Source organism: Lagopus leucura, unplaced genomic scaffold (genome assembly GCF_019238085.1).
Source record: "Lagopus leucura isolate 7727_CA_CO unplaced genomic scaffold, USGS_WTPT01 Super-Scaffold_1, whole genome shotgun sequence".
Lineage (NCBI taxonomy): Eukaryota > Metazoa > Chordata > Aves > Galliformes > Phasianidae > Lagopus > Lagopus leucura.
Window position 1 is genome coordinate 22135168 of NW_024962250.1, and position 18900 is coordinate 22154067.

Here is an 18900-nt window from a genome sequence, read left to right on the forward strand (position 1 = left end):
CATTATTTGTAGGACAAAAAAGAAAAAAAAAAAGAAAAAGAAGTTGGTACTTGGGAAAACCTCAGTCTTTAGCAGTGTTTAATGGGACTACTGTTCCTGAATCTTTTACCCCTGAGAGATTTCAACCAAATACCCAAAATTCTGGCTACAACGAATACTGATGCAGAAGGCTAATTTAGAAATGTCGCTGTTTCAGTTCTGTTGTTTTATTCAGACCCTGTTGATTGCCCCAGTTTCTGCTTTCATTGTTTCTGGAGTACCCTTGACATTGCCAGAGTTCAAACTGTTAATGTGACCCTTTCACTGCTGCTCACTTGGGGGTTCAGGCTGCAGTGTGTAACACTCCTTGTCACCAACAGGAATGCTGCATGCACACAAAGAACCTAATCCCTTTTGAAAATAAAGCTTTGCTACACCAATGAATAATGAGCTACATAAAATTCTGTTTATTACTTCTATCAGTCTCAGGTTTCACAAACTGGGAGGTTAGTGACACTGAATTCTACTTTCCAATTCATCAGTATTTAGGTAGGTCCATATCTCATCCCTTAACTGTACTACTATTCTTCAGAAAACTGCACAAAAACTCATGTATCTGTGAGTTTGTTTGCTTGTTTTGAATAGATTAGAAAATATTTACAGAGCATTTTAAGTATACGGAATGTGTATACTGCTGGGGGGAAAGCTGTTTTTTGAATAACCCCTCTACATTCTCTATGACAGAAAAAAATGCGTTTTTTCTTTTGATCATATAGAATCATATCCCAAGCTTCCCACAACTTCATACCTTTGTATATATCACCAAAGCAGATTTTAGGGCATAATATTAAGCAAGTTGTGAGCCTTACAGCAAGGCTCTACAACCTCTACACGGCACGTGATCAGAGTGGGAAATGGTGAACAGGACTGCCCTTCTCTTCTTCACGTGTTTCTTTTTAACTCTGTCACAACTTCCTATGTGACCTTGACCAAGTTTTTCAATCTATTTTCTAATTCCCCATGTGCTATTTTGGGTTTAATAATTCCTTATGTCAGAGTTGAGTGTAAATTAATTGCTAGAGGTTTTTATGCTCAGACTTCTAAGCAATATGCCCTCTCAAAGAAAATTACCTTTCTGCTAAAGCAGCAATTGCTCCATTGATTATAAAAGAACCTTGTTTACATTTTCAACTTTCCGGTTTATCAGAGCTCTTGGTCTGATACGTCCATATTATGTACCTTTTCTGTTTGTTTACACAGCAGGAATTTTATTCCACCTATATTTGATACTTTTACACATGTTTTGATCAGCTGTAGATTACTATTTTTGGTGACAAGCACTGAAAAAGTTAGGCCTTCTATGCTCTGGGGAGGAAAGATGGGAAGAAAGGTATGGAGCAACAATCCTTGCACACACACAAAAAGCATATCTCTGGGCTGAATGAATGAAGGATGGAATGAAAGGCATATGAATACGAAGAGGCGACTTTCAAAGACAGTTTTAGCCACAGGCCTTTTCATGTCAAGAATCTGGTATCTCCAAGCCGTAAAAAGCAAAGCAGGAATTTCTAGGATCAGTTTCACCCCTTTGACTCATCCCCTTCCTTTTTGCTCTCACAAGACAAGTTCAGAGTGTGCAACAGGAAACCAAGCAAAAACAATACAAGAAAAACACATTTTAATTTTAGCCACACAGCTGCCTCTGGGTTCTTTAAATACACTTCCCTCTAAGTGCTTCCATACACCAAGCTATCCAAGAGCTCTAGACAGGCTGAGTCTCATCGGCAAGCTCATTCCACAACTAATCTCTGTCTGGCATTGTTACAGCAATCAACCCAAGCTGGTCCAATGCCCAACTGGGGCAAACTGAGTGCTTATCCAAGTGCCCTCTACCAGCCTCTGTTATGTGGCTTGAAGTGACAAACCACAGTCTCTGTATCCTTTGGGAAGGACAGATTTTCAGTCAGGGCTTAAAAACAACCCCTTTTCTCCTTATCCTGTCTCCCTGCACATTAATACAGAGAGTAAGCATCCAAAAATATCCTTTGAAGTCGTGCCTGAGAGTGACACCGTGCCCCAGTACGATGTGATGGGTGGCCTGTTCTCCTTGTGCCAGAACGCCTGTAGCCTTGCTGTCTGGAAAACCATCTGGGGAATTTAAGGACTACCAACAGAAAATAAGAAATCTGAAAGCCCAGCCACATCCTCAGTTCTTCATCTAGGGCTGTTTTCCTCTTCGGGTATTGAAAGTGAAACATAAGGCACCTCTGAATTTTACTGTATTTTACCGCCATCATGTGGAGAATTTTCTACAAAAACGAAAAGTCATCTTCCCTGATTGAATATCATTTTCTCTGCCCTCAGCAAACTGAAAAATCTAATTCAATCTTACATCTATAAAGGGCCAGCCCTGGAGCCACAAATGCCCAAACATCTGCCCAAACATCTGCAAAATATGCTACTGTCCTTAGTACACTTTGCTTTAGCCCTACTTAAGCAAAATACCTGTTGGCATAGCAGAGCTGGTCAAGAGTGTGACAGCCTGGCTATGCTTCCATTTCATGTATTCCATTGCAGGTTTGTGGTCTGCACAACATACAAACATTTAGTACCAGTGTTATTTCATTCCAGAGAGCAATGAAACAAATGGAAACATTATTACAGAAGAGTATCTCAAATAAAATGACATAAAATATCTTAGAATCAGATATTTGTGTTTTTCAGGCATTACCATTCCCCTCGCAAGCCTCCATTATATCACATCACTGCAACACGTGAGGAATTTGGTAACAATCCTACAACAGTTCCAGAAGGTGGTCAATTTTACAGGGCCATATTCATTCCAATTTAAGAAGAAGAGCATTTCCACCTTTCAGGAAACTCCAAGATTCCAAAAGTTTTGACCAAAACTATTAAATTTCAATTCAAAACAGCAAAACAGAACATCACCAGGTTTGGTTTAGATTTTATTTCTTCTTAGTTTTGTACTGTAGTGATTAACATCGCACCTACTGCTGTAAAAGTCAAAATAAAATATTTAGGTAATTTTTCAGTGATGTCACAGCAATTGTGACACATTTGCCATAAAGGCTTTACTTTTGTTTGTTAAATCAATACGGTCTGTAAGGCAAATACTGTCAGAAAATCATCTAGGAGCTGTTTCTTTTCCCAAATACATACAAATAAATGGCCTCATTTGTTGAAGTTTACAGCCCCCTACGGCACTGCCTGAATTCAGCACAACAGCAGAAATCAGCCCTGCACAAAAGTTAGAAATTTAATTGCTATCTCCTGCCCATTCTGCCCTCACTTGAAATCAGAACTGTTTCTTAGTTTCTTTCTCCCTAAATGGAGACTGGCAAAGATACCCATTAGGATCAGTTAGGTTCATAAATGATTCCAAACTAAGCACGTTCCAGTTGATACAGACCTCTTGTGAGGTACAAGACCTCTTCAGAAGAGCTGCTAAACTTGATAACTATTGAAAGTTGGCCTGAAGATCTGTGAAGTGCTGGAATCAAGGCATTACCTTCTTCTAGTCTCATAAACATTCATTCAGATTTGGATACACTATTGATACGGCACAGGAAAAACCAGCACTCAGCAGCTTTAGCGCGATCTGCTCCTACAGATTTGCTTTTTTGGACACAAACAGTTCAGTGTTTCGCTTTGGCAGTCTGTGTGGTACAGACTCTTAAGCTAACGGTAAAATGGATCTCCTACCACATAGGAATATATTTCACCCCAGGAATCAGGAGCCAGTTCTACATTTGTCTTTTAAATGGTTATAATAAATTCACACATTTCACAAGTAAATTCCCAATCCCTGCACTACCAAACAAACCCATGCCTAACAGCTGCATTCAGCCACCCAACTTAACAGCCATACAGGGAGCCGAGTCACAAAAGGCACAAAAGCTGAGTGTCTTGGGAAGCACGTGTCCAGTCTATGTCCTTGGTTCATCTAGCTGCACTATGAGGCACAACACATGACTACATTGGTGTTACTGCATCACACGATCACACTGCTGACTAGATGAAGCTTTAGAGCATCTAATCCTTCTACGTGCAAAAAATATTCCCTTGATCTGCAGTGGCAAACTGGAAAATGGCAAACCATTATATACTGAATGGTCACATTCAAAATTCTCGTCTGAGAGAATGAGGAACATTTGGTATCCTTGCACATAAAGCAATGAGTTCTTGCCTTTTCATTTACAAAAAGGACAGGAAGCAACAGGCCAAAACCCTTATCAAAATAATATTCTCAAATACAGTTAGGTGGAAATTACAGATTTGATGTAGCATTAATTCTGCTGCATTATGCATTAACATTACCAGATTATCTTTAACTTCCCAGTGACATCTTAGGCTTTTTTCCACCAAACAATGTGCCATTCAGTGGACAGAGTAAAAAATCTTGGGAATAAATCAAAGCCAAATAGAGAATTAGGCTGTTGTAATTGTTGTCCTTGCTGTATAAATAACACTTTAAAGTAAGATTTACAAATATTTACTGTTATTCTATGTAAATTAAATAAAGCTCTTTTAATTCTGGGAGAAAAAAAAACACAAAAAAACCTCCTTGACTGGACCACGTTTGACCTTTCCTCCCTACTGTAATCCAAAGAGACCCACGACACCCTGTGGTTGTCAGAAATAATGCAGGAATGCAGAAAGCCATGAAGAATGTGAAGATGCTTAGCACCATTCTCTGGTTCACAAAATCAAGATGTGGCTAGAAAAATGAAGACATTGAACTATTTACAATCCAAGTTAAAGAGTCAGTAAAGATGACCTTAACAGGATCAACATTTGTGACACGCACACCAAGACAACCCAACCCAAAGCAACAATCATCACTCAAAACACAAACTCCAATAATTTTATCTCCAGGCAAATATGACAGCCATCCTCCCATGGAGTAAGAAGCACCTCTTTTATGGCAACTGTGTAAATCCCATATATTCTCTCCTCGAAAAACAACAGTATAATGAGGAAATCTCACAGCCTGCAATGTATACCCTACAGCCGTCCATACATGCACTGGAGACACAGAAAAGAGAAAGAATCTGCTGAAGGCTATAAGAGAGCATGCTGCCTTCCAAACTACTTTGAACTGCTGAAATGCCATCCCAGCTAAAACCAGTCCCTGGGGCTGTCCTTTTATATAGCTTCCCAAAGGGGAGAGGGAATACTACAGCTAGCTTTGCTATCCTCCAATATAAATACAGTACAGTGGAGAGTAAAGATCACCAAAGGTGCGTGTTTTATGCATGGTGTGCTCTCTCTGTAATGCATCTGTTGTGAAATAACCTTTATGGTGCCTTCTCTTAATTTGGAGACATTTATGTTAATGATATAGTTGCAGATGGACACCTGAAGCTGAAAGGTAAGTATTCTGAAATGAAAGCATTGTTGCATAAACTTGAAATGTAGAAGGCAAACAAACAAGTGCTAAATACCTTCTCTAGAGAAAAATCTTGTTAAAAGAACTGCTGGATGAAATTCTATGACCTATGAAAACTTTAGGTCATAGTAACGGACCACAATATATCTCTTTCATTCTTTAATAAGTATTAAATAAGATAATGTTAATAAAGCCCATATGTGGAATATATTTTTAAACAGATCAGAAGGTTTAACAATGCTCTGATGTCTAACAACACACACAACACAAATACAAGAGGAAATACATTTGAGATTTGGTGTCAATCTTTTGAAATCTGAAGCAACTACTTCATATCTGAATCCATTCTTTGGTTAAGACTGACAAAAACTTAGATGTGGCGTTTCAACAATATTCTTCAATTAATCTATTAAAATTACAGAAACTAATAACAAAAACAACCAAGATGTCTGTATCAAATACTGAAGTTAGCTTTGGTTCAATAAAGTGGCATGTATAAAGCTATTTATTTGCAAGCTAATTCAATGCAACGCCTATTAAAGTGTATTTTGCCAGTGACAGCAAAATAAATCGGCAAGTATATAAAGAAGAAAGACTGAGTATTTGTTGCTTTCAAACAAACAGCTCCTGCCTCTCCAGTTCAGACAATGTATTACCAAACTGTGCTCTTCCTCTGATCTGGCTACGTTTTACTTTCAGAGTTTGCCAACCATTTATTTCTACCGTGTTAGGACGAAAGATTATTTCTTCCGTAAGCATATATGAAGTCCACATATCATCACCTGTAACTGTTCAGCAACCACACAAGACCTTTTAATTGCTTCATTGGATAAACATTTGCTTGAGTCACCAAAGACTAATTCTACATCTTTTCCTGGAAAAAGAGATTAAAATTAAAATGCTGAAACACCTAAACTGAGCAAACATGCAGTCACAATTTACCCATACCCTTTTCACTCTTTTCCTGTTGCATGACCAAACTAAACAAGGAAGTGAATGAAAAGCTAACACTCATTTGCCAAAATGTTCACCTTTAGAATAAACAAACCACAGTGCAGCTTAATGAAAAAGGAAAATACCCTGTTGCCACTGACAGTAATCACTAAAAGCACACAGCGTGTGAGACTTTGGATCAACGAAAGATCAAGAGGGAAGAAAGGGAAAATGGTATAAATTATTAAAAACACACAAATTAAAGCACGATGTTATAGAATACAATGAATTCAGGTGATAATGTTCAATTCACATCTAAGGTATAATTCAACTGAATGCAGGAAGAATTCAAGTGATAGATATAATTAATTTAAGACAGAGGCTTACCTTGACTATCCAATAAAACTTCTCTGTGAACAGGAAAGTAGTTCCATACTCCTACCTTGGATGAAAGTCTGGCGTCAGGCAGTACGAACGTTCTGAATCAGCTCAACTGAAGGGCAGGTTTATTTCCCAAATACAGGTCTGTTGCTCTCTGATAAGTTGTTTTCAGACAGAACCCATGAACACTCTATACTCTGAAAAATCTGGTCTCTGTGGAGATCGGTGAGGGTTGTTTCTGGGAATATGGCAATCAGCACCATGCCTAAGCAAATATCATGATGTAACAGCATTCTTAGCATGCTTTTCCTCAGAATCCAGAACTCCAAAATGGTAAGGGATCCAAATCCACAGCCTAGATATCACACATCTCACAGTACTGTTTAGATGTACTCAGAGACAGATCTGATATTTAAATACTCAAAAATGCATTCTAGCAGTCCGTGTAACTACAGTTCTTTCACAGCACTTTGAATTGGTAGGAATGAAATCCCATTCTGTGTAAGATTTTCAAACTGACAATGTCATTTCACACAGCCCCAAACATTTTGATTTGCTTTGTACATGACAGGTTATTTGCAAAAGAGGGCTGAGGCTAAAGATTCCTTTCATTTCCATTCGGGAACTTATTAGATCACATTGATCTTTTTAATAAGTGTGTTTCAGGTTCTTTAACCAAGACCACCATTACAATGGAAGCATTCATTTTATGTACTACTATTCAGGGAAATCATTGTCGTTGCTCAGCCCTTCCACACATCCCTTTTGTTTTCTCTCATGAAACTGCTTTTCATCTCCAAATGCAAAATATCCTGATAGACTTCTGGCTGCTGGCAGCGTTTAGGGGTCTTAGAAAAAGAACATCTATTCTTGCTGTAGTCACTGATGTAGAAGATCCTCCTCCTCCTCCTTGTTTGCCCCTGGCTTCCTGCAGTTCATGGAAGGCAAATCCACACACACATTCCTTCCACTATTTCATATTTACCAACCAAGGAGAAGAGTATCCTTTACTCCTCATTTGCTTATGACAGCTCTTTCATCTGCTGTGTTTTCCCTCTCCATTTCTGGACTTCTGATGCTGCCTTCCCTGTTTGCTATGTGGCTGTGCATACGCTACGTCTCTTCCTCACAGCACAGCAGGCACTAGAAAAGCCTAAACTGTCATTTGTTAGATGAATTATACTGCTCAGCACAGCACTTGGGAACTCCAGCAGCACCCCGGATTCCTGGCTTTGATCACTTGCCCGATCCTCTCAGGTGCCCAGGCCGGGCAGCTTCACCCACTTCCATACTTGCTGCATATAGCAGAAAGCACTAGTGCTTTTATTGCGAAGATCCTCTTTTCCGACACTTCTCTGACAGCAGCGGGGTGGATGGACCTCCCGAGTGCTTTTCAGGCATCACCTCAGTGTGCCTTTTTCCCTGGCGAGCCCCGCGTGTACTCACAACAGCTGTGAATCTACAGCTGCCTACTCCCCCACACCCGACCCCACCGTACGCTTGAGGGCCAGCGAACACGGTTTCAGACCGAATTTATTCCCGCCTCAACGCCCGAGGCGGCTGCGCGCCGCACACGGCGCCACAAAGCACCCCACTGCCCTTCCCGCCCTAACGGCCACGCACGCGCACTGCACCCGCCCCACCGACAGAGGGCGCACGCAGACGGCCGTGCGCATGAGTGCTGAGGGAAGCGGCTGTGTCACTTTCCCTTTCCGGGGCGGGCCCGTCTAGGCCGGTGGGGAGCTTTGCGCCCCGCGGTGGTGGCGCCGCGCACGCGCGGAGCGGATGGCGCCGAGGCCGCCGGCGGCCAGGTGAGGGGTGTCGGGGCCCGGCGCGCGTTACCGCTGAGAGCGCGGTGTGACCGTAGTGCTCGGGGCGGCCCGATCTCGGCTGGGACCGGCCCCGCCTCGCCGCGGGGAGGGGCTGCGCCGCACCTCTCGTCCCGCTGCGCTCCGGGACGGCCCGGCCCGGTCCTGCCCGCGGGTGAGGCGCCGGGGAGGCGGGCGGCCGTAAGAGCGCGGCGGTGTGGGAGGCAGCGCCGGGAGCGGGCTGCGGGGGGCTCGCCGTCCCGAGCGCTGCTTGCGGGTGGATGTCTCTCAGTTAGTTACGTCGTTAAGGGAAGATCGGCCGGCAGCTCGCAAACCTTCCCTTGGTGGGAGCCGAGGAACGGCCTGGAGTTGCGTCTTTGGGGGGACGCCGGTCGGATGCCGGCATGAGGTTCCGTCCGCAGAGCGGTCGGGCGTGGAGCGGGCTGCGTACGGCGGTCGCAGCTCCAGGGCCCGCAGCTGGAGAGCTGGGATAGCTGTCTCGGCCGTAGGGTTTGAACTTTGAATGGTGCTGTGTGGAGCCGGGAGCGGAGCTCTGTGAGCTTCGTGGGTCCCTTCGACGGGGTGCCTGGCTGGCAGAAGGGGTGCTTGTATTTCATGTATTGCTAGCTCTTCTTCACACTCGCATTCCATACGCAGTGCTTTCTTAACTAATGTCTGCTTTGGAGAAGGATAGGTAACAGAAGCTGGGATCCGGCTCCTTCATTTATCACTTGTCCATATCGCAAACATTCAGCCATGCTGTTCTGGTAGTGACTGCGAAGCAGGGTTATCTTCATAGCTTTTAATCCAGTTAAAATTCATACAGATTACAATGTATACTGATAACTAGTTTAAAATGCCAGTAATTACTGGATTTCCTGATCGTGATTCCTTGATAAGTCCTATCAGATGATTCTATGAACGAGACACAAAGCAGGGATAGCACCTAGGTTACTTTTCCGTAGTTCTGACAGCTCCATGTCTGTTAGCAGGTCAGCAGGTGTGACTGAAGACAGAAGTAGAAATGAGGCAGAAGACTAGTGACTAAGTTTTCTTCTGTTGAACGTTCTTCTGCCTTTACAGGCAGCCACTTAGCATGTCAGCAGTGTTATTTAACATATGGAATTCATTAATGGAGGTGCTAAGGCTTAAGAATTTCAAGCACAATTCTAGCCATCAAGTGTAAGGACCTTAAGGAGAAACTTACTTTTGGGGGTAGGTTATTCCAGAATATGTATGTTGCAGTGTTACTTGAGGTAGATGTCACTAGTCAGTGCTGTTAATGGGCTCCTGCTTTGTCTGTTATGTGAAGTTCAAAGTTTCTGTAATTTTAATTTAAATATACAGCTCTAACATGAGATGAAACTTGAAAGAGTTGCTTTATAGGAAATTTTTATGAATAGTATTGGTCAATTTCTGTGTTTCATCCTGTCAGCTTTTTGTTAGCTAAAGTCTCTCCTACCTTTTATAAGAGGAGAAACTGTTCTTAGTTTTACAAAAGCCTACCTACCCTTAGGAAGCATGGGAAGGTTGTTACGAGTACGTGTCGCAGGAGGCCATCATGTAACTGCATTTTTCTGTTTTGTCACTTCTAGTTCCAGACTTTCAGAATTTTCATTCAGAAAGGGTATGGGGAGGCATTTCTAAGGCCACATCTCCACTAGGAGTGACTTGCAGGTATACTGTGTGTTGTGCTTTTAGCAGTATGGATTTCTTCATCCCTATCTTGTTCTCTGATCACAAGACTTGCTTCATTCAGAGAATGAAACAGACTGTTATAACAAAACCACAGCTTTGCAGGTTTCAACTGTGTTTGTTGTGTGGGCTTCATCCAGCATGGCTGACTTATTTGCAATCCAGCTCCTAGAATAGCTGTTTGGAAGACAGATGTAACCTGGGCAACTTTAATTCTTGGGAATAAATTGTTTATGAGTAGCTTTTAGCTTGTTTTGCCTTTGTAGGAAGAAAAGTGGCTCTAATATTTTAGTTGTCTATTTACATTTCATTCTTTGAGTCATTTGAGCTACCCTGAAAGTCTCCAATTAATTTACTGGCAGTGTAGAAAGAAATAAGTGATTATTCCACTTCACTCAGAAGAGCCTTGATTTAGTTGCAGATGACTGCTGTACACTATATATCTGCTATTTGGTCTTGGTTAACCATCGTGCTGAACTTCAGAGCCATCCAGTAGAGCTGGGCATTGCATTTTTGCCAGTTCAGGAAATTACATTCATCTACAGGGATGTGGTTTGGTGGGCATGGTGCTGATGGGAGGGTGGTTGGACTTGATGGGGACTGGATGGTCTTAGTGGTCTTTTCCAACCTTAATGATTCTATGATTCTATTTACTAACATTTGTGGCTATAGAAGTTGTGGGTTATTGCCTCATCTGTCGGAATTTTTAGCAAAGTTAGAAATATGTACTGTGCTCCCAAAATGAATGTACCATGCACCAGTGATTTTACGTATGGAATGATTCTACTTCAGGTAATACAGTAAGATTGGCAGACCTGTGCTCTGTACTTGACTTGCCAAGCTACTGAAGGAAAGAGCTGAACAAGATATGGTCATCTGCCCTTCCGCCAAATCCATGTCTGTAGTACTTCTGAATCCTCTTGGATTTATCTACTGGCAGTGTTCACAGCAATGGCGTGTTTTAAAAGAGTAATTGCATTCAACAAGAACAACAAAAAAACTGTACTGTACTTCTGCTTCAATTAATTTCTTTATTTCTGTCTTAGATTTTTCAACATGTTTTAACCTACTCTGAAGGACTCAACAGCCACGTCTACTGTGGTATCATTCCCTTGTAGTTGGTACAGGGAACTGAAAGATTGGATTGTGGGAACTTCCTTGAAACTTAAGAAATTAGCCTGAGGCAGGTGGAAGGCTTGAGTCCCAAAAGTTCTGCAAAGTAATGTGATGCAAAGAATTGTGGCCTGTCTTTTCTGTTCTCTAATGTGTTATTAAATATGAATAGTTCAGAGTGTTTTGTAGGGAATAAGCAGTGGTTTCACTGGCAAGTGTTTGCTAACCTAAATCTGTGATAAAAAGCAAATGTGTAGCTGGAAATTTAATAGAATTCCACAGATTGCTTAACAGATGCCTCAAAACTTTGATAAGATTTGTGCAAGGACATGCATAGCTGCTTTTGACTTATACTGTTGGATCTTTTGTTAGATCCAGAGGAAGTCTCTGTTTTGTTTTTTAATGGTTTTTATAGTTCCTCAATGGAAGAGGTGTTGAAGACAGCCACCAGCACTGGGGAAGCATGGAGACAAAATAGTCACGTATTGACACCCTCAAAAAAATACTGAGCACACGGATGGAAATGAAGAGCTTGAACCATCACTTCAGCATGGCAGCAGCTGAATCTGACAAGGACTCCGGATACTCAGGTTTAGAAAGACAGTGCTACTTTTCTTTTTTCTTCCTGTTTTCAGAGTGCTGGTGATATTGGATAAAGCTGACTCCAACCCTTTGCAGTTTGTGTTTGATTACATGGTAGGGTCTTCATATCTAAGGCAGGTTAAAAAATAATCCTACCATCAAAATTTTTGGAGTGGAGCGTTGTGTAGTTCATCCTGTGAGTTTCAGTGGCATGAGAATATAAAAATGTGCTTAACAAAGAACTGAATGGAGGAATCCTTTTCTTCAGAGTCTAGAAGTGGGAATGGAAATTAACTTTTGTTCTTTGCAGTGATCAATGAACTATTGGATTATGTCATGTAATGTCTTGCAGTTTGACTGGATTGTCATTAGAGCCTGATAAAACTGTGATTTTTGTAACATCAGCAAAATGTAGACAGTATGTTCTGTTTTAATAATCAACAAATAATCATACAAAGATTCCCTTTAAAAGTTAAAAGTGTTTTTGTGGGAGGTACTGTGCACACTGGGTTTGTGGGTAGCAGATTTAAAAATGCAAAAGATTGCAGCATGGACCTGAATCTGCTAGCTCTTTTGTGTAACAGTCTTCAGAGCTGACTTTGTGGTAGCATGTCATCCCTTGGAGACTAAATACAGATGAACAAAAATAAATAGATTTTCGTGGAGACAGTATTTGCATCAGAACTGTTGTGAAATACAAAAACTTTTAATAAATAAAGGTCACTTAATAGCTGTCACAAAAGATCTAATTTTATTGGTATTGCAGAATTGAACTTCATTATTCACTATGCTTAATTGAAAGGGCACAGAATAGTAGAACAGAAAGGAAACAGTAAGCATGCTACATGAGAAATTACTAACAGCTGAATTCTACATTTGGCAGATGGCAGTTCAGAGTGCCTAAGTGCTATGGAGCATACTGACTCTGAGGATGTCCTGAATGCGCTGTGTTGGAATGCAGAGGATGGGCCTTGGCCTTGCCCTGTGACCACAAGCAGCTCCTTTCCTGCACTTTCTCCTATGGTTGTAATGAAAAATGTTCTAGTAAAGCAGGTAAGGAAAAAATAATATATCAGAAAATACTGCAAAAAAAATTTTTTTATATTTTCTTTTCAAAAAGGATTGTATGAAGTTGATGCAGTCCAAAAAGTAAGCAGTAATTTGTAAAGTTTTGTTAATAACAACCCGTCTTTTGGAGAGGCAGCTAAAACTGCTAAGGGGGGAAAAAGATGAAGTACCGAAGCTGCATTGCATCTGCTCTTTGCCTCAAAGGGATCTGCAAAAAATAGATCTTTATGATGTTATTCAAATGGCACCAAAGATCAAACCAGAATAAGTATTTTTCCATTCAAAAGCTGATGATTTCTTGGTCTAGTACTAAATGTGGAGGTTGGTGGCCCTGCATGTGGCAGGAGGGTTGGAGATTCGTGATCTTTGAGGTCCCTTCCAACCCTGGCCGTTCTGTGATTCTTTCTTGTTCAGTTTAGACAAAGGAGTAGGATGATTGCTTTTGCTTTCCACTTCTTAGATTCTGGAAATGCTTTGGATGCAATATGAAGCCTTCATCTAGAAAGTTATAAATGAACAAATCAAATCTGTATCTAAAATTAGTTTCAGTATATTTATTTGAGCAGCTTTTTTCTTAATTACATATCATGTCTCACGTTGCAACAATTACATTCCATGTTTGTACCTTCCAATATCATATTATGTGTTACTCCTCTAGCGCTTCTGTGTGACATCAAAAAGGTCTGTAATGTGACAGAAGGTGCAAAAGCTACAAGTTTGAAGTACTGCTATACTGTTAGGCTTCTTGCTTCTACTCGTGTTGATAAACAAGGCAAAAGTACTTCAGCCTTTTTTACTATTAGAATACGTATGAGAATACAGCAAGAGTGAAGAAAAAAGAAATAGATCTTCATTCTTTTATACTGAATCTGTTTTGAAAAGGAGAAAAATCTGTTAAATGCTGTGTGTCAGAGCCAGCATAGAGGTGGGTTCTTGCTAATATTTCATAGAATCATTAAGGTTGGAAAAGATCTCAAAAACCGTCTAGTCCAACCGTCCATCCATCACCACCATGCCCACTAAAATGTGTCCCTGAGTGCCATATCTGCATGTTTCTGAAATACCTCTGGGGACAGAGACTCCAACAATTCTCTGGGTAACCTGTTCCAATAATTTGACAGGTCATGCATTTGTTGGGGCACATGGTTCTGATCTGAGCATTGTGCTTCATCTTAACAAGAAGCTTTTTTTTTATAGCCATGTTCTCAGATGTGTGGACAGAACGCACATGACTTAAAACACAAATGCCCAGGTTCTCTTGTAATAGGGAAGAGACAAGCTTCATCACAGACTGATAGCTGTTGGTCTGGGGTTCAAGAATTGGGCATTTTGAATTCTTGATTTTGTTACAAATAGGAAGGAGAAGTATCCATATGATACACATAACTTGAATGTTGATAGTGTAGCAAAAGGAAAAAAAGATGCAGAGGAAGATGTAGATAAAATTACCAGACTCAGTTAATTGGAGCCGTTCATAACATTTAAATCTAATTATTTGTGGATAAGGACAGTCATTTTAAATTGAAAATGTTCATTTCAATAAGTAAAAGCAGCAAGACAAGGTCAGAATGATGGAGTGTCTTTCTAGCTCTTTCCACTGAGTCTTGTTACCTCAAGTAGTCATGCTGATCATCTTATTAATGTGCTCTTTTCAACACAATTCTCAATTAGGCTCTCTGGACCAAAATAATAATAATAATAAATAATAATAATAATGCAGTGTCCCCAGCTACCACAGTTTATCTGTTTCAGTCTCGGTCAGCATCACCTTCTGTCCTAAAACCACTGTGTTTCTGCTTAGTGATGTTTATCTGCTGTCCTGATTTCAGAGTGCAAACAGCTAACTATGTTACTAAAAAAAATAAAGCAGGAAGTGATTCTCTGGAATACAGTAGTGCTGAGGTAAAGTTTTTAGAAGTTTATAATAGGTGAGAAGGCTTTTTAGGTGAGTAACACTGGTATGTGCAGGATGTTGACTGCAGAATTTGTAAAACTAAATGTCTCCTCTACTAAAAATGAGATTTTTGGGTGTGACAATAAGAGCAGAACATAATGAGAATGGAAAGGACAAGAAAGTGAATAGTGGAGATGGGAGTAGGGGATAAAAACAAGAGCGTGGTAGACTGTTATCACAGTTCTTTAGGCCTCGATGAATTTGGGGCTCCAGTATGCTGGGTACTGCATAAATAACAATTTCTGAGTCCTAAGCCTTGCTCTTAAGGTTTCATGTTCTGTCTGATGTTTATATAGCCATGGTATGTATATATACTTGACCACTCTTAATTTGTCTGGGTACCTTTCTTTTGGATGTGTTCTTTTGTCTGTGAAATAAGGAACTAATGTTAACTACTACAGAGCTTCTTGCCCACTGAACTCAGTGTCAGAGTTGGTAATTGAATCTCATCGCCGAGTCTCAATATCTGAATCAGTGGATGGTGCCCACCTTTGTCAAGTTAAGTCTTCTGCTGACAGGAGTGGACTTCAGCAAAGCATGTTAGCATTTGCCAGTTTAAATGTTCTGAGGCTGAAGAAAGGAGGCTGGATTTCAGACGAATCAAAATAGTACAAAAAAGAATGAAATATTGTAGTGCTGCTAAAACTAGTGCCCTCAGCAGGCCTGCAGTAACATTCCAAATAATGGAAATTGGAGAAACAGGAGAGAGTTTATTGTGCTAGAAGAAGTGAAGATTTTTTTGTTTTTGTTTTTCCTGAAAGAAGTACTATTTTTTACCAGACCATTTGATACGTCAAGAGAAAGGTGTGCAGGACAGGAGATCTCATGAAGTTCCCCAGTAGTGTATTTGTGAAAGAAAAGGTAAAGTCTTGTAAAAATCGATGTATTACCCTACCTATATTGCAGAATGTGATTTGTGGAAGGACATAAAGACTTGAACACTTTTCTTGACATATAATGCTTTTAAGGCATTGCACAGGATTTCACCAAAAGGATGGAATTACTGTCTGGGGCTTAGAACAGGCAGTTTTCCTTGAATTGGTTGATAGTCATTATTTTTTCTTCTTTCAACTTCATGGTTTTAAATTTATTGCAACTGTTTATTGTACTTGTGATTCTAAGACTTACTGAGCAGCTACGTTAAGTAATGTCTGTGTTAAATAACCATTTCAAAAGCTTGCTGTAAGAATAGAAATGACAGAATTGGAGTTGCTGCATTTCAACAAAGAGGGAGTCTGAATTGCTCCTGAAATACGTGTGCTGTCTCCAACTCTTCTGGAATATTTCATAACCAGAATTTTTCAAGTTTATTTTTCAAATTTTCTGTGTACTTCTTCTTTAGCCTCAAGTGCAGTAATAATTTTACACTAGCACTGCATGATACAAGCATGCACTGTAATTCTTATTAGGGAAAGTGTGTATAAATTGAATTGTTTTTAAATATATTCTCTATGTATGGTTTTCAGCTTTGATTTTAGTGTTACGTTCTGTTGTCAGAGAAGAACAAGTTTGATAATAAGCTGCTCACAGTATGTTACCTTGTGTAGCATGTATCAATTATGAAGAAATGGCATAATTCACCTGTTTTGCTTAAGGTTTTTTAATCCTTATCAGTAGCACTGCTGTAAGAATTGTTTTTCCCCATTTATGCTTCTCAGGGGAGTTCATCCCAGCTCCAGTCTTGGACTGTCCAGCCATCCTTTGAAGTGATTCCAGCTCAGCCACAGCTGGTATTTCTTCACCCATCAATCCCACCTCCCATTAACCCTCACCCTGTCGGGAAAAAGAGAAACGATCCCACTAACTACCTGCCCATCCTGAACTCTTATCCCAAAATAGCACCACAGCCCTGTAAAAGAGATCACTCCTTCGATCTAGAGGAACATCAGGAAACCAGTTGCCATAAACGACTCTGCACAGAAGCATCTAAAATGGAGACTTCTCCTATATCAAGGAGCACAGGTTTGTCTACTACTAGTCCTTTTGCCCATCTGCCAGTTAGCTTTAAGGCTCCTCAAGATTCTAACCAGCAAAGTTCTTCAAGTTTGATGACAACTGGAAAAGTGTCAAATCTTCCTGGTTTACATCGCGTTTCTGCTGACACTCCAAAAGTTCCAGGTTTGGCTTCTCTTTTGCCTTTTGGAACTCTACAGACAGCAAAGTGCACTCCTCATGAGAATGAGAGTGCATCACAAACTACAATGCAGTCTGCAGTGTGGAGCCTGCCACTGATACCAGAAGAGACTTGCACTACCCCCGAGCTGCTTTTGCAACAGCAAAGTAAGTGCAGACGCTTTCAGAATACACTCGTTGTGCTACGCAGGTCAGGATTGCTAGAGATCACTTTAAAAACCAAGGAGCTCATTCATCAGAACCAGGTGACTCAAGCTGAGCTGGACAGGCTGAAGCACCAAACACAACTTTTCATAGAGGCAATAAAGAACAATGCTCCACAGTCATGGGCAGAGCTAGAAGCATCGCTAACAGGTTCAGATAAAGCTAATAGCAACCTTGAAGACTCCACTTATCCAAACATGTAGTAAAATGGTACATAGATGTTAAGTTATTCCTGTGCCTCCTATTTCCTGTCTCAAGCTTTTACTTGAACATTCTGAGTCCAAGATGTGCAAGGTAGCATGCCATTCACAGCTTGTCTTTACAGCCATCCGTGGGACTGGGACTGGGACAGCACAGTGGGATCTTGGCAAGATGACTACTCACTACTCCAGTATGACCTTGAACTCCTTGCTAACTCTATACTGTCTTGGACTTCAGAAGCTTGGATGTGCTCTGCTGGCATGCTCCCATTCTTGCTGTGAGAAGACAGTCATTTGCAGAATTCTGCAAGCAAGTCTTTTCCTATTCCCATCTTCAGATTGTGAGTTCTGAGAGTGGCATGGCAAAACAGTCCCCAGTATTGGGCTGTCATCAGTTGCAGGAAGGGAGTTGGTGTGAGGAGAAGATCAGTTTGGTGGGGTGCTATCAGACTGTTGCTGACTGTCGACAGAGAGTCTTGCTTTCGGGGTTACAATTGTTTTGAATTAGTGAAGATCTGCTTGTGGTGAAGCAACATTCTGTATTTACTGCAATCTTTGACCAAAGTGACAAGAGTCTTAGGAGCCCGCTGACTTGATTTTGTTGAGTATATGTTGGATTTTGGTCTGTAAGGATGAATGAAGGAGAATTGCAAGGCTTGCACTGGAAGTGTTTGTTTCAAAGCTGTATTTATTTGCACTTCCCGTTAGTGACTAAAAAGTGTACGGAGCAAAAGGCTTTAGATTTTCTTGGTAGAATGCAGAGGCATTTTTAAACATTGTGCAAGAAAGACACTTGTTCACCAGAGTTAATTTGGCAAGACTAGTTAAATGTTATTTTATCCATATATCTTTCGTTTATAAGGCTAAACTCTTTTTTTTTTTTTTTTTTTTTTTTTTTTTTGCTGTGAAATTGCTCCCAGTCTTGTTCAGCATCTGCATCAGTGACCTTGATGATGAGGGGATAGTGTCCACGCTCAGCAAGTTTGCTGATGATATGAAGCTGGGAGGAAGCACACCAGAAAGCTGTGCTGCCATTCAGCGAGACCCAGGCAGGCTGAAGAGTTGGGCAGGGAGGAACCAGATTAGGTTTAACAAGAGCAAGTGTAAAGTCTTGCACCTAAGGAGGAATAACCACATGCACCAGTACAGGTTGGGGGATAACCTGCTGGAGAGGAGCTCTGCAGAAAGGGACCTGGGACTCTGCAGTGTGCCCTGGTGGCCACGAATGCCAATGGTGTCCTTGGATGCCCTAAAAGGAGTGTGGCCAGCAGGTCAAGGGAGGTGATCTTTCCCCTCTACTCTGTCCTAGTGAGGCCTCATCTGGAGTACTGCATCCAGTTCTGGGCTCCCCAGTACAGAAAAGACAGGGATCTGTTGGAAAGAGTCCGTCAGAGGGCCGCTAAGATGACAGAGCGCTTGAAGCACCTCTCTTATGAGGAA

General features: G+C 41.0%; 1 protein-coding gene across 4 annotated transcripts; it reads left to right on the forward strand.

Annotated features, from left to right (window-relative positions):
- Nucleotides 1-8463: 8463 nt before the first annotated feature.
- CIPC (CLOCK interacting pacemaker) lies at nucleotides 8464-18473 on the forward strand. 4 transcript variants are annotated; one of them, XM_042863421.1, is made up of 4 exons: nucleotides 8464-8514; nucleotides 11735-11909; nucleotides 12785-12954; nucleotides 16582-18473. In XM_042863421.1, exons 2-4 carry the CDS (start codon nucleotides 11837-11839, stop codon nucleotides 17461-17463), a joined length of 1125 nt encoding a protein of 374 aa, XP_042719355.1. In that variant the 5' UTR covers nucleotides 8464-8514; nucleotides 11735-11836; the 3' UTR covers nucleotides 17464-18473. The 4 variants fall into 4 exon arrangements, with proteins under 4 accessions (XP_042719355.1, XP_042719345.1, XP_042719366.1 ...); XM_042863411.1 differs by having other exon boundaries at nucleotides 8473-8514; nucleotides 10107-11909; XM_042863432.1 differs by lacking the exon at nucleotides 8464-8514 and adding an exon at nucleotides 8762-10188.
- Nucleotides 18474-18900: the final 427 nt, after the last annotated feature.

Excerpts from the sequence above, each read along its gene's own strand:
- CIPC (XM_042863421.1), top strand. The coding sequence starts at position 11,837 with ATGGAAATGAAGAGCTTGAACCATCACTTCAGCATGGCAGCAGCTGAA. Across the intron at positions 11,910-12,784 it reads CAAGGACTCCGGATACTCAG|ATGGCAGTTCAGAGTGCCTA; the intron begins GTTTAGAAAGAC and ends TACATTTGGCAG. Across the intron at positions 12,955-16,581 it reads AAAATGTTCTAGTAAAGCAG|GGGAGTTCATCCCAGCTCCA; the intron begins GTAAGGAAAAAA and ends TATGCTTCTCAG.